Source organism: Mixophyes fleayi, chromosome 4 (genome assembly GCF_038048845.1).
Source record: "Mixophyes fleayi isolate aMixFle1 chromosome 4, aMixFle1.hap1, whole genome shotgun sequence".
Classification (NCBI taxonomy): Eukaryota; Metazoa; Chordata; class Amphibia; order Anura; family Limnodynastidae; genus Mixophyes; species Mixophyes fleayi.
Window position 1 is genome coordinate 327345811 of NC_134405.1, and position 15077 is coordinate 327360887.

Here is a 15077-nt window from a genome sequence, read left to right on the forward strand (position 1 = left end):
TCAGTATAGCATGTATCATAAATCGCTGATCGTGAGTGTGGGAGTAATTAGCTATTAGCATAATAACGGAAGGGTTCACAGTATAGTAGCCCCTAAAGCGGATTCCCTCATCAATATAAAGGAGTAATCCTATCTCCCATGTTACTACATAGACACTCTCAGCTTGACTGAAACATTGAGAACATGACAGCAGGCTCAATACAACGACCGTGTATATGATATTATCCCTGTTTGTAAAACTTGGACTAGTTAATTTAATGGCATGGTAACGAACAGACTTGTTATATAATCGCCCCTAAATCTGATTCCCTTATTGACCTAAGAAAGTATTGTGGTCTCCTAAATTTTGCACCAAATCTATTAGCTTGATAATGAGGTCATAACAACAGGCTCAGCGTGACGCCGACGCGCGTTTCGCTTTTGAGCTTTAACGAGGCAACCAGACGGACGGTTTCAATGAGCTTTATATAGGGGAGAGCCCGCCTCCACTATGACGTAAGTATATCAGCTGTAATTAGGAATTACATATTCCCCAGTATTGGCGTGTGCCGATAGATTCTTCACCACACGTGACCTATCATGTGCTAGATGACGTGGTTTGTTGATATTCTTGTACATAAGAAAAATTGCTGCAAAAGAATCATCCATTTTAGCCCGGACAGACACCCAACCACTTAGCATCCACATCAATACCTGTAGGAACAATACACCCCAACATTTAAAAATAAATGCATATAACAAGATCATGACACTGTACTTAATATTATGTAAACTAATCCTTGCAACCTTTACCAAACAACCCCCCATCCTGTATATCCACCACCAACCTAGATATAGCTGGATCCCTTTAAAACAAAAATCCATTCCCTTAAGCAACCTACACAATTATTTCTATATGTACAAGGGAGCACTAATCAATACTAAAAGAGGAGGGTAGGCCACAAGCCATTAAACAAGGGGCTCCCCAACCAAGGCATCTACAATACAATATATATCTCAGAAGTCCTCAAACAATGTATATAGAAAACTAGGAATAGCTAAACATAAGATTCCAGACTTTCCACCTCCAATGGATGGGAAAGCTCTATCTACATGAGCATGAAAATTTAAACATCATATCTTAAAATCTCTGCAATTATTTTCGTAATTATTCTTAAACTGTCTTCAAGAACAATACAAAATAAATTTGAAGAGGTAACTATATCCCCCAGGAATGTCTTCATTCCAAACAGGAGCCTTTAGGAGTATGGTTTATCCGGCCAGGAAGTCGCCTCATTTGGTGAGTCGAAAAAGAAGGTAGTTCCATGTGCGACAACCCGTAACGTAGCCGGAAAGAGCATAGCACGTGGTAGTTTAAATTCTCAGAGACGCCACTTTACCTGCATAAATTGGGCTGTACTGCAACTTTTTGGTTTTGGAACATTAAACTTCCATAAATTCTTTAGTCCTGGGACACAGATAAATCCTGTACTATATTCCCTTCCTTACCAATAATAGCACTTTGGTAGGTCTATTTAATGTGGAAACCTCTTTTAAACTCCTTCTCCATGTGCAGTGTCTCCCCAATAACCTCAAAAGGAGCAATCCACCCCATGGCCTTGGATTTAGAGGTGCTGATTATTAAACATGATTATCAAATAAAAATTATTATTAATATAACATTTGTAAAATGTCTCTGATAAGTGTCTGCAATGTGGTTTATATAAGCTTGACATGTTTGCAAATGCGTCCAGAAAGAAAGAGGAAAAGAACATTAATTTAATGGCCCATTCATTTCAATGGGGATTTAATATGTGCTCTACATGTAGAAATCAACTGAAATGAATGGGTCAAAGAAATGTAAGACAATGGTGTGCACATAAGTAATGTAAAATCAGGTAGTGTGCTCAAACAAATTCCTCAACCACGGCTCTGCTCTCAGACTCCCCCCCACTTCCAGAGACAACCAGCCACACAGTCAGAAGACTTCCTGGACCCCAGGCTATGAAGTGGCCCCAGCATAATAGTAAGTGGTCCCTAAGACTATACTAAAATAGTAAAAATTGTACAGAAAATGAACACACAATTGTTTAATGAATTTTCATTGAAATAAATACATCCCAAAATACCATCATTGAAATAAAAACATCCCCAAGTACCGTCATTCACCACTTTATTAATAAACAAATATAAATCTGGGAAACTCAATTCATTTTAATGGCCCATTCATTTTAATGGGGTTTCTACATGCAGCACAGACCCCCCCATTGAAATAAATGAGCCTTTGTAATAGGAAAAATATTGTATAACACTAGTGCACTATCATGGAGATGGATGGATTTTTTCAAGTGCTCCGAGATGCTTTGAATACACAAATATCTGAATCAGCACTGAGAATCATTTCAACTCTGCAGGCACTGTGTTTCTTCCTCCACCATAGAGATGTATTAAAGAAGAATTATATCTTCAATGTGTATTCCTTTAGTTAGGATACAATACAAACTTGAGACAGTAGATGGCAGTATTATTAGATGTAGTGCTATACACTGATAGAGTATTTACATCATAAATAAAAATAAATATGTACAAAGGTTTCTATCTCAGACTAATCTAAATAAATCCCTGAATTTTTGGGTTAACTTTTTCTAGGTATTTATTTAGGTCCGAGATAAAACCTTGATGTACATTTTTATTTTATGGCTCTACATTCAAACATGTTACATAGTAAAAGTTATGGAAGTTTAATTTATTTATTTATTCATACTATCCATCTTTTAAAATCAACCCTAGATTTATCTTTTCAATCTAGCTATTTAAATCAAATTAAACCATCTTTATGTCAGTTACCACTCTTCATTTTTCAGCACACTTTTTGGACTGTCGGACTTACTTTATCTCACCAGACAACGTGTTTAATTATTCCTTTTGCAAAGAATTCACAAATGACAAATCAATTAATAGTGTGATATCTAGTTTGCCATCATAACATTACGTGTAACTCCTAGACATCTGTCCTTATCACCACTTAGACTCAAGCTGAGCACAAGAAGTCTAAGGGGGGACATTCAATTGGCCGCTCTACTGTAAGAAGTAACGCAGCCTGCGCACCATTACCGTTATTACAGTAATAGTGCGCTTTAATACCGTTATTACGGTAATTTCAACGCTGGCCTTTTGCTAGCAGCTCCCTGAGCTGAAAGCTGGGTTGATTTTACCGTAATAACAGTAATAGTAGAGCTATTGCGGCGCTAATCTGGGGGGGGACTGAATTTCCCCCTAGGTGACTGCTGTTCCACAAATGTAAAACCACTACTTTGTAACATGTTAGCGATTGGGGGCTGTCTGTTTATTTACTATGATCAATGCCGAACTAAATACCTTATTCTGCCTGCCTATGTTTTGGGTTTTTTTCAGTTTGTGTACCATAAGGTTTTTTTTGCAGCTATGACGATAATTTAATACTTACTAGTGGGACCTGTTTGTCATAAATATGCAGACATGTAGAATAACCTTTTTATTTATAAACAAAGATTAAGCTTTTATTTATAAATGACATGCAAACGTACAAACTCACATGTATTTTTAATATGAATATCGTTGCAAACTTTGTTTAGTTTTTGTCTCTAAGGCCAAATTGCATTTTACCTGTAGGGCATTTAACAGAAACGTTTATCACAAGGTTCGCTGATGTCTGTGTCCACCGTGCAGGTAAAACGCTACTATTTCACCAAGCAGGTACAAACCCTCAACATAGAGGTCATAATCTCAGGTGTTCTCATCATCATATGTTCTAAAGACAATTTCACCATCTGTGATTGCACACTCCCATAATCCCCGGTGAGACATCCAGAACCCTCGGGTCTCCCACTGTTGTTGTACTTTTCAAAAGAAAATGACTGAAGTAATTAGGTAACACAGCAAGGCTAAGACATTAGCAGGGATTAGTTATGGATTATTCTTAGTAATAGAGGGTTTGTTACAGATATGTGTATTACATTAGAAAAATTGTGTATATTGTAGTGCAAATGTTTCAATTGTAATCTCCTGTCTATGAGCACAATACAGTACATCTAGTTAAGAGGTAGGCAGTCGCTGACTTGCCAGCTGAAGTGGAACTACAAGTACTAGCACACCCTGCCGGCCAGAGGCTTGTGTTATAGTAACAGTAGTAGTTAAAAATCAGGACAACACCGTACTTACTAAGAAGCGACTGTCTACAAAACTTCAAATAGTCAGCCTATGCTATTTATATTCTGATTATATATAGTGTGCATTGTTGTTATACACAGACAGCTCCTAAAAAGGAACAGAAACGCCACAACAGCTGGAAGATATTTGAAGTGACAGTTCACAGGGGTCTTGGTGTCACCATTAATAAACCGTCCAGGTCACTTGCTTGATCTTGTTTGGTCCCACCAGTTGCTCCAAGGCCACTCTTGAGCGGTCTAGAAAAGATGAAACACAAAACGAGAGAGCAAGAATGAGTTGTATTTATGGCAAATATATTTGCTGCCTTATAGTTCAAATAGTAGACCTATTTTTACTCTTTTTGACATCACTGGAGGTACTGATTCCTAGTGATTTGATTGGCTGCATTCTCATGAATAGTGACCTTAATACAACGATACTGAAGAATTTTTTTTTTATTTCTTTTTAACTTAACCTTAACGAAGATTTCTTATATACTAGAATTGTCCAGTCTTATCTTGTTGTTCTTAAACATTGAATTAAAATGATTTTCAATAAAATAATGTAGATCTGAAAATCTATTTATTCAACCCATGTCTTGGTATGTCGAGTATTACTTTTTTATTTTATTAAGCCTTTTTTAGAAATCAAGTTGAAAATCATGGAAAAGTAGGTCAGTAACCTACACACAGTGGGGGCAGCCATCTCTGTATTCATGGGAATACAACCCATAAAATCACTAGGAATCGGTAAAGCCACTGAGCCACTATTTTTACCTTTCTTTTCATCATAAATATGAAGAGTTCTCAACGGAAATAGAAACATTTGATGTACAGTCTGTTTTTCAGAACTAGCCACACTTGTCGTGTCAGATCTCATGGTATAAATCAGGCCTGTCCAACCTGTGGCCCTCCTGGTGTTGTGAAACTACAAGTCCCAGAATGCTTTGCCAGTAGACAACCAGTTGATAGCTGGAAAGGCATGCTGGGATTTGTAGTTTCACAACATCTGGAGGGCCGCAGGTTGGGCAGGCCTGGTATAAATAGAGGTGTTCATAAATGTGTTAACGGTTTCATCTCTCACACATTGCTATAGAATGATTCTCTGTTACAGGTCAATTCATTATTATTAACTCTCCTTTTACATATCAGAAGGTGCATTCTTTTATTCAATATATAGGTGGCGCTGTCTCTTTTGCTGGCTAGAGTTTTCATGCACTTCATTCAGCTTACAATCCAGATCTCCTCCTATTATCAGGACTTGTATGTATACATTAAAAATACAATTAAAGAAAAAATGCAGAGTCCATGGAGGGAGCATAATTAACATGATATACCATGATTGCAGTCTACAAGCTCATACAAGAGTTGCATTGAGAGCATTACCAACAGCAGAAGGAAACTATCTAACCAGTAAAAAGGGAAATGGCTTATTACTAAGAAACTTTGGAGATAATAAATAAAATGCCATCTAAATAGCATGATGAGATCATTTGTAACAAGTGCTCAAGTCCCGAGGTGCAAAAACATTGCTGCTTCTAAAAGACATGACGCTTAGAGATCCACACATAACTCCTTTTGTATAACATATTGTTAAACTCTTCTGACCGAAGTTCTCACTGTGGGCCTGATTCATTGAGGAAAGTTAAGCAAAAGTAAGTAAGGCAAAACCATGTTGCATTAGAAGGGGAGGTAAGTTTTAAATGTGATGGCAGGTCAACTTTAAATTTCAGTGTACAAATAAGTTATTAAGTATTTGTGTGCTACATGAAAAAACAAACAGTATTTTCCTTATGTGCAAAATAATAATTAATTTGCATCCCTTGCATTGCAACATGGTTTTGTCCAGAAAACTTGCGTAAGAAAACTTACGCAATTTTTTCCTTAACTTTTCTTAATGAATCAGGTCCACTGTCTGTATCTTATCTATATGGCAAAATATGGAAATATCTATAATGCTGTATGTAATTGTTATAATGGTCAGTATGTAAGCTCTCTTTCTGTTAAACTCCACAGGGCATGTTGGCACAATATAAATGTATAACGATAATATTACTAACAGTGCAAACGTAAGCCACAAACCCTTTTAAACTATAACTGCACTTTTCCAACTTGCCACTAGATGGAGATACTGGACAACATTTGAAGTATAGCTTACTATAGTGTCATGAAAAAAAGGTATGCGACTCATCTGGAGTAAAAGAAAAAAAAAATACATTACTATTGTGTTTGGATTTGTGTGCATGGTTGATGCACAAAGAGGCTTAGTAACATACAGTTTCATGTAGAAGTTTGGGTTCCCTGTTTAAATTGCATGTTTCAATGAATCTCTAAATGAAAATAGCTTAGCATCCTCTGCAGAGTTCTGTAATGTTTAATGACAATTACCTGTCATGCTAAAACTGGATAATGGACCCCAAATGGCTGGTAGCAAGGCAGGGTCCAAGAGCATGCACAACAGTAGTATCCCAACTGTCACGAACACCCAGCCTGTCCCAGATACAGCAATCTGAACAGCTGGCCGTGACTGGTGTCACCTTAGTCACTTGTCATCATCATCATCTAGTTATTTATATAGCGCCACGCATGACCCCAGTATTGTGAGGCAGAAGTGCTAACCACTAAACCACCGTGCTGCCCACTTAGCAATGAATACACCGTTTCTGCCACCACAAAGGATTTTCTATGGTGTCCTTACGTTCAGCAAAACCACTTAATAATATTTAAAACTTAAGTCACATACACAGGTAGCATGAGCCTCCCTGGGCTTCGTAAGTTCACAAAGAATCACGGAGAACATGCTAGATTAAATGTATTTCATCTGAAAAATGTTTCCAAGGCTTAGTTACAAAAAAAGTTAACTAGACATACAATAAGTTGCACAAATAAATTTCAGAAAATAAAAACAGGAAATAAAACCAGAGTCACTACTTACTAGTCAAGACTTGGCGTGTGGGAGGGAACACAATTGAGAAAAATGCAACATTTCAGTCTTGATAGACCCCCTCATAAAAATGCACAATGTAAATGTCTAAAGCAGAAGATTTTAAACCTTTTTCCACATAGCTCTCACTTCCCCCCTTTAGAGTTTAGCTGTCAATGAGGACAGATTGATCTCCCAAATGTCATAGGGCTTTCGAAGTGAGCTAGAGATGCCCTGAGATCTGGAATTTTCACAGGACCTAGCAGATCAGCACTAGAAATGGGGATAACACCCATCAGTAAACTGTATGGTAAGATGCTCAGAGAAGTGTCAAGGATTCATGTCTGGAAGTGGACTGTAACTGTGGTCATAAGCCAGGTAATCAGAACAGAATCAGGAACTCTGGCAATGTTACTGGTCACAGCAGTAGCAATTACAGTGCCTCTTAAGTTAATGGCAGAGATGGTAAACACTGCTACACAGCATAACATCGAGAACAAGTTTTAACTCTAGAGACAGTGACTGGCACACAATCTGGCAACCCGATGCTCATAGCGCCGGGCGCTGTAGATGATGCCAGCACCAGGGCTGTAAGAGGGCTTTCAATGTGCCTACACAATAGGTCAGACCAGACAATACCGCGTCTTCAGTCTTCCTGCATCTCATCCTACCAGACAGATACCAATACATATGTGAACCATACTTAATAGCAAGATGTTTAAAGCAACTGGCTTTAAGGGCAAAACCTACATGACTAGATCTGCCCGGGGGTTGAACCAAGATTGTTGTGGTGCGTGACAGGCACAAACTTACATTTTGCATAAATATATCAAGTTTATTTATTTTAATCTGTTACATTCAGCAAATAAATAGGGAAACAGTGAATGTGACATATACAAATGTTTGGGCACCCTGTTAGTCAGTGCTTAATAACACATCCTTTGGAAGAATTCACAACTTCTGAACACTAGATATCGTCTTAAGCAATTTCCCCCACTCTTTTCATCCAGCTCACACATATTCTTAAGTCTTCTTGCATGTGCTGCATGTTGGAGACCTCCCCACAGACTTTTAATGATATTCCAGTCTGGGGACTGTGAAGGACATTGTAATACCTTAATCTTTCATTACTGTAAGTTCTTCATGGTTGATTTTTGAGATTTTGAGATATCTTTTGGATGTCTTGCAGAAATATCCATCCCCATTTCAGCTTCTTCACCGATTCTGGGATATCAGATTCCAGGATTTCTTGGTATTTAACTGAATCCATTCTTCCTTCAAGCAGGACAATATTTCCCGTGCCCCTGGCTGCCACACAACCCCAAAGTATAATAGATTCACACCATACATTGGCATGAAGCTCTCTTCTTTTCTTCATATGGTTCAACCGTATCTCTCCTAATTTTATCTTTTGTGGTTGTGGCCATAATGTTCTACTTTTGATACATCATTCTACAGCACTTTGTACCAAAACATTTCTGTATTATCCAAGTACTGTTTTCCCTACTTCATACATTGACATGTGCAATGAGTTGCAGGAACGGTTTCCTTCTCAATTCTTTCATGAGATACATTCTGTGTAAGCAACGCTGTAGTGTGGACGAATACTTGGGTGCCACCATAAAACTTTCTGTAGGTCCTGTACCGTGATATGTGGGTTCTGCTTTCCATATCTGACCAGTTTATGAGCTGTTCTATCTGAGATCTTTCTGGATCTTCCAGATCGTGCCTTGACTTGAATAGTTGTTCTTAATTACCATTTCTTAATCATGTTTCTGACAGTAGAAATCTCAAGCTGGAAGTGCCTAGTCCAGGCCTGTCCAACCTGCGGCCCTCCAGATGTTGTGAAACTACAAGTCCCAGCATGCCCTTCCAGATATCAACTGGTTGTCTACTGGCAAAGCATGCTGGGGCTTGTAGTTTCACAACATCTGGAGGGCCGCAGGTTGGACAGGCCTGGCCTAGTCATTAATTTATATCCTTCCTCTGGTATGTCAAGTATCTTCTATTTTTAAGTTCTCATTCAGCTGTTTAGAAGAGTTCATGACTGTTTTATAGTAGACCCAACATCCCGAGAGGATAGATGGCTCAGAGTATTTATTCAATTCCAGAATTGTGTTGTGGAATACAATTTCCGAGAAAAGGGTTATTTAGCAATATCTTTGTATTTATTTAAAAAAAATAAATCATAGAAAATATAGATCTGTATATGCAAAAGTGTAAAATACAGAATTCTGCCTACAGTCGTTTCCCCAAGTGTTATGTGGCTAATGTTGAAACCTCACTCGTGACGAGTAATCCAGGCAGTCAATAATATCAATTCAAATAGCATAATTTCCATAAATTGTGACAAACTTTTACTTGCTGCAACAAACAAATGACTATTTTAAGCTAGCTGCAATGTGTGCCTACTGGAAATAACTTTATATCACAGTGTTCAGTAAAATCCTCTTCTTATAACGGAAATTACGTAGAATAAAACATTATTAACAGTTTCCTGCTCATCCTAGTACTATTTTGCAGCCTAGTCATAACGTTATAAGTAAGGTTTCTTTGTGGACCACTTCTCCGATGTCAGCTAAAACTTTCTGCAGGTCTTTTGCAGTAATATGGGGGTTTTGCTTTGCAAATCTGACCAGTTTACAAGTAGTTTTAACAGATATTTTTGTTTTTGTTTTTAATCCAACAGTTTCCCTTAACTTCCATTTTTTAATGAGGAAATTCCAAGCTGGAAGCATTTAAATTCTAAAAAAACAATTCTTAAAATCCAATGAACAGAGAGTCAATCACAGATATTGTACATACCATTTGAGAACATATGTCTAATTAGGTGGAAATAAAACAATTTGGTAATGTTCTGAAATAATAAGTGATCTTTAATACAGAAAGTATGTAATCAATGTGGTATACACTTTCGGAACAAATCTTGTCCCTACGATCAATTCTAGCCAGTGTTGTAGTTTCACCACACTTGAGGTATAAAAGTCTGTTTACACAAACTCTAGAGTGGGTGTGTATAATGACCAAAAGATGCACCAGCGGCAAAGTCCCAAGGATAAATCGGAGGTAGCTACAGCTTGACTGTGGGATCAGTGATAATTCTTGTGGGTGTCCTCAAGTTCATGCTCTCATTTGTGTTTTAACTTGGATCTCTGGTTACCAAGTTGTCCTCCAATAACCCAGTCTTTCTTTTGTCTTTGTATATGCATCTATGCAGTGTTAGAATGGCTCCACGCACATACATGAGGGTGTGGTTGTATGCAAATCCAGAATGGAGCCCTGGCTGTGAGTGCACACTGTGTTGGGAGATACTTGTGCAGTGAACTTACCATACACACTTGTGTATAGTAAGCGATAGTGAGCTTACTATACATGCATCCCACACCACGATGGGAAACTGGCATTAGGAAAAACATTAGAAATGGATGTAGACCTCAAATGAACAAATAGACTTCATTCAAAAAGCATTTAACTATTTCAAATACTAATATTACCTACAAACACAAGGGACAGCTATGGGTACTACGTCTGCCCACAGTATGACAAGCTTTATATAAACACATAGGAAGAAAATGCCAAATAAAACACCTAATACTCTGGAAACTTTACATAGATGATCTACTTCTCAAATGGAAAGGAACAGAAACCAAGCTCAACAAATTTAAACACATAAATCAGAAGAGACTGAACCTCAAATTGACTGAGGTACATAGCACAACCAGCATCAATTTCCTAGACCTAACAATATAAATAGAAAACCTCAAACATCCATTCCCAAACAGTCTATAACCTGTTGACAGAAACAATTATGGCAACCAGCGGGTCGGCGAGCCTTCACCTGTGACCCCAACAGGAGGCTGCTCCTGTGGGTAAATTTATGAAGCTGCTGGTTTGAAAAAGTAGAGATGTTGCCTATAGCAACCAATCAGATTCTAGCTGTCATTTTGTAAAAAGTACTAAATAAATAACTAAAATCTGATTGGTTGATATAGGCAACATCTCCACTTTTTCAAAACCGCAGCTTGATAAATTTATCCCTTGATCTTATTCTCTGCAGACTTCGGTGTCACATGACCTCCTCTGCACAGTGCAGGGAGGTTACGCAGCATATCCGGAGGAGGAGGACGGCTACAATGCACTCTCCCTCCTTCCTCTGCGCGGTCGTTTTGAAGGCTGTACGGCCACACCTAAAACTACATTCACCCCATACATTCAACACGACCCAAAAGAAGATTAAATCTGTTTCCTCAAACAATGTAACACACACAGCTTCAACTAGAAAAAGTACTAAAGAAACAACGGAAGATCTTTAAAAATAGCAAACTCCTAATCCCTCGGCTACCACACAGACCACACATTACACATAGAAAATCAAAAGACCTTCAGGGGCTACTGGTACTCAGTCACCTCAATACCAACAAAAACACAGATACAACTGAAAGCCTCAATACACTGACTGTACAGCAAGAACACAAGACACAAACATGCTAGACCATATGAACCACATTCAAAAATTCACAAAGTCGAAAACTTTAAAAACAGCAAAATCGGCAGCTTCTGTTGTGGAAAAACGTCACATTACTCTACAGACTCAGAACACATGAAATAACAAGCTGTCTTTATTATCCTGTACACGGGGATACTGGATGTAAAAAAAAACAGCAGACAGACAAAGAAAAATGAGAGTACATCTTACCACACAGAAAACTTATTACAATAAGATAACAAAAATTAATACAATTGGTTAAAAACACATTCATATGACTATTACAAGCAGTTACATTATACACCCCTTAGAAGAGGTTGGGCACGCTTCAACGGCGTGGAAAATTCTTAGTTACCTCCATACCGACGCTGTAGATCTCCGATAGCAGCAGAATGCTGACCGCAAGTTATTCCGACTAGTCAGGTGTCCGCCACTAGACTTTCACGTCATTGCGACCTCTCTCACTTTTAATTTAAAGCGGCAATGTCGGGTTAAGTGTTTAAACAATTAACCTGCGGGGTCCTGACATTGCCACTTTAAATTAAAAGTGAGAGAGGACGCAATGACGTGAAAGTCTAGTGACGGACACCTGACTAGTCGGAATAACATCCTGCTGACCTCACCGCTTCATAATTGTAACACCTATGCCACAAACTCATTCCATATATCCAAAATGCATCATAAAATCTATTTCAGAAAAGCACAATATTTCATTTATTCTGATTATTCTGTATATATTTCTATCTTCTGCCCTTTTGTGATAACAGAATAAAACACAAACGTGTTTCTTGTTCCCGAGTTCCATGTTAGACAATTAAGTAAACTAGTTTGTATATTTGTGCATAGAGATGTACATTTGTGTTTGACAGCTAGACTGAGTCATTGTGTATTAGGAAACAGATTTGTCCACTGCAATTACCTACCCCCAAGAGGTCACTGATATTTACATTAGGGATTCCAAGCAAAATACTTATTTACACATCAAAGCTAAACCAAAAGATAATTATGGATGAAAAGACATTCCACGTTTTATAGTACCCTCCGTACTTACCTTGGGGCAGATTGGTCCAAATTGTTTTCGGACACTCTGAAAAATAAGTCAGGCAAAGACTGGATGCAACACACAATGGGGAAATTCTAGTGAGGTATGGTATAAATATGGGACATTTTGAAGTAAGAGTCAGTTCAGTTTAGAGGGAAGCAGAGAGAAGGACCCCAAGACATCAACAAACAGGTGACTATTGAGAAAGTGGTAATGATCTCTCCATTAAAACATATAGGTTTACATAGGAAAAGCTGCAGTGAAAGACAATAATTAAAGTAAGAAATGCTTCAAGTGTAATCTGCTTAGCTACAAGAAATATAGAAGTGTTTGTGCTTCTCAAGGCGAAGGTTTTCTGAGAAACTCGATAACAGGATGTTCTTGGCAAAGATATGGGTGATTGACCAGGAAAGAGAGCCTGGAACAGATGGATTTACAGAACTGATAAACAACATAGTGTGGAATGTGCTAATTGTTGCAAAGATATGAAACCAGGTGTGAGCAAGATACGTCAAGAACGCACAATTATTCTGTATAAATAACTGTTTTGTGGGCTCAATAAACAGAATTGATTTTGACAGAGTACTGCTGTGTGACTTCTCAATTGCCCAAGTTTGTAAAATAGTTTTGTGTTTTTGCTATGTAAGTAGTTAAGGAAGGGTAAATAATTAGAAGACTTATTACCATCGTGTTTTCCTATCTTACATTTGTATGACCTAGAATAAATGAATTGCAAGTACAAGGTGGGACATCACAGCGCTGGGGTCATGAGTTCGATTCCCGACCATGGACTTATCTGTGTGGAGTTTGTATGTTCTCCCCGTGTTTGTGTGGGTTTCCTTCCACACTTCAAAAACATACTGTCACGATAATGACTCTTCAGGGTGTCACTGACTGATATTAGCGCAACTAAACATGGAGGCGCGGAGGTATGGCCTTGGCTGCGTGAAGTGCGTAGGTTGCGGTTCTCCCAGCTGGTTATCAGACCAGCGAGTAGAAAACAGAAATGGTCATGCAGTCCGGATCAGATACCAAACAATAGTGTAGTACACAGGGGTTGTTCAAAGGGAAGGTCAGAGGCAGGCTGAAGATCAGGATCCAGATAGCAGATAGTACCAAATCGCAGAACAAGAGAGTAGTCAGGACCAAGCCAGAAGTCAGGACCAAGGTAGCAAACAACAGGAACAAGGAAACTGGAGACAGGAACGCTGGAGCTGGTGAAACCAATACTCTGGCACCAGAATAATGGAAGGCGGTGCCTAAAGTACCATAATGTGGCCCCTGATTGGATGGTTGTGATTTTGGCGGTCAGATGCACCTGACCGCCGACATACAAGGGAGAGAAGCGTCCCGTTGCCCAACAGGACACGGACCTACTGCGGATGCGTGCGCAGCAAAAAAAACGGAAGTACCTCCCGTTGCTAGGCAACGGGCCGCGATTCGGCACAGGAGACAGTCGTCCGTCCCCGGCACGCATGAACAGTGCGGGGATGGCGCCTGACACATACAAGTAGGTTAATTGGCTGAGGACAAAATGAACCCTAGTCTCTGTGTGTCTATGTTAGTGAATTTAGACTGTAAGCTCCAATGGGGCAGGGACTGATGTCAATGACAAATATTCTCTGTACAGCGCTGTGGAATTGGTGGTGCTATATAAATAAATGGTGATGATGATTAGTAGTGCAAAAGAGCGGAGTTTTCATGCCTTGAACTTACTTTGAAATCACTATAGCTATAGATATATACAGTAAAACCACATATATGTAATTGTGTGTTAGGGAATTTAGACTGGAAGCCCCAATGGGGCAGGGACTGATGTGAGCGAGTTCTCTGTACAGCGCTGCGGAATTAGTGGCGCTATATAAATAAATGGTGATGATGATGACCAGGCTGCAAAGTTGGACACATATATTCCGCATAGTCAATGAGTCCTTACTTTGAAGGTGTATATTCATATTACGGCCTTCATAAATATAGCGATAGAAACAAACACAAACACATTTCAGGTTATTTTGAGCTAAAACGCCCAAAGTGTCAAAAAAAAGGGCCAATATTAGTGCAACTTGCTCTTCATTAATCAAACCTAATTGCAGTTGCTATGGTTACTGTACAGTCCAAGTTTGCATCTATATTTCAAAATAAGCCTCAAGAAATAAGGAAGAATCATAAAGATATTTTAAACAAGATGTACAATATATTTGAACTATGCAATTAACTAATATGTATAATCAATGACTGTAAAATGGAAGTTGAATAAACTGGCTATACTATAATGCTTAAGGTGCTTGAGAGTTAACAGTAAAAAGTGACAAATTAACAGGAATTTGCAAGACCAAGTCACTGGTGCAACGTCACAAATAGTTGACACTGGTATTCAAACCAGGGTCTCCAGTATGTTTGAGTATTGGTCAATGCTCTAAACCACTGAGCCACTCCTTTAATAACCATAAATAGCCAACA

General features: G+C 38.6%; 1 protein-coding gene across 2 annotated transcripts in view; it reads right to left on the reverse strand.

The window, feature by feature from the left end:
* Window positions 1–3480: 3480 nt before the first annotated feature.
* Window positions 3481–15077, reverse strand: part of AMN1 (antagonist of mitotic exit network 1 homolog) — a 47841-nt gene continuing 36244 nt past the window's right edge. For both annotated transcript variants that reach the window (XM_075210307.1, XM_075210306.1), the window contains one exon: window positions 3481–4424. In XM_075210307.1, the coding sequence (XP_075066408.1) occupies window positions 4368–4424 (57 nt within the window). In that variant the 3' untranslated portion in view covers window positions 3481–4367. The remainder of the gene's footprint in view (window positions 4425–15077) is intronic.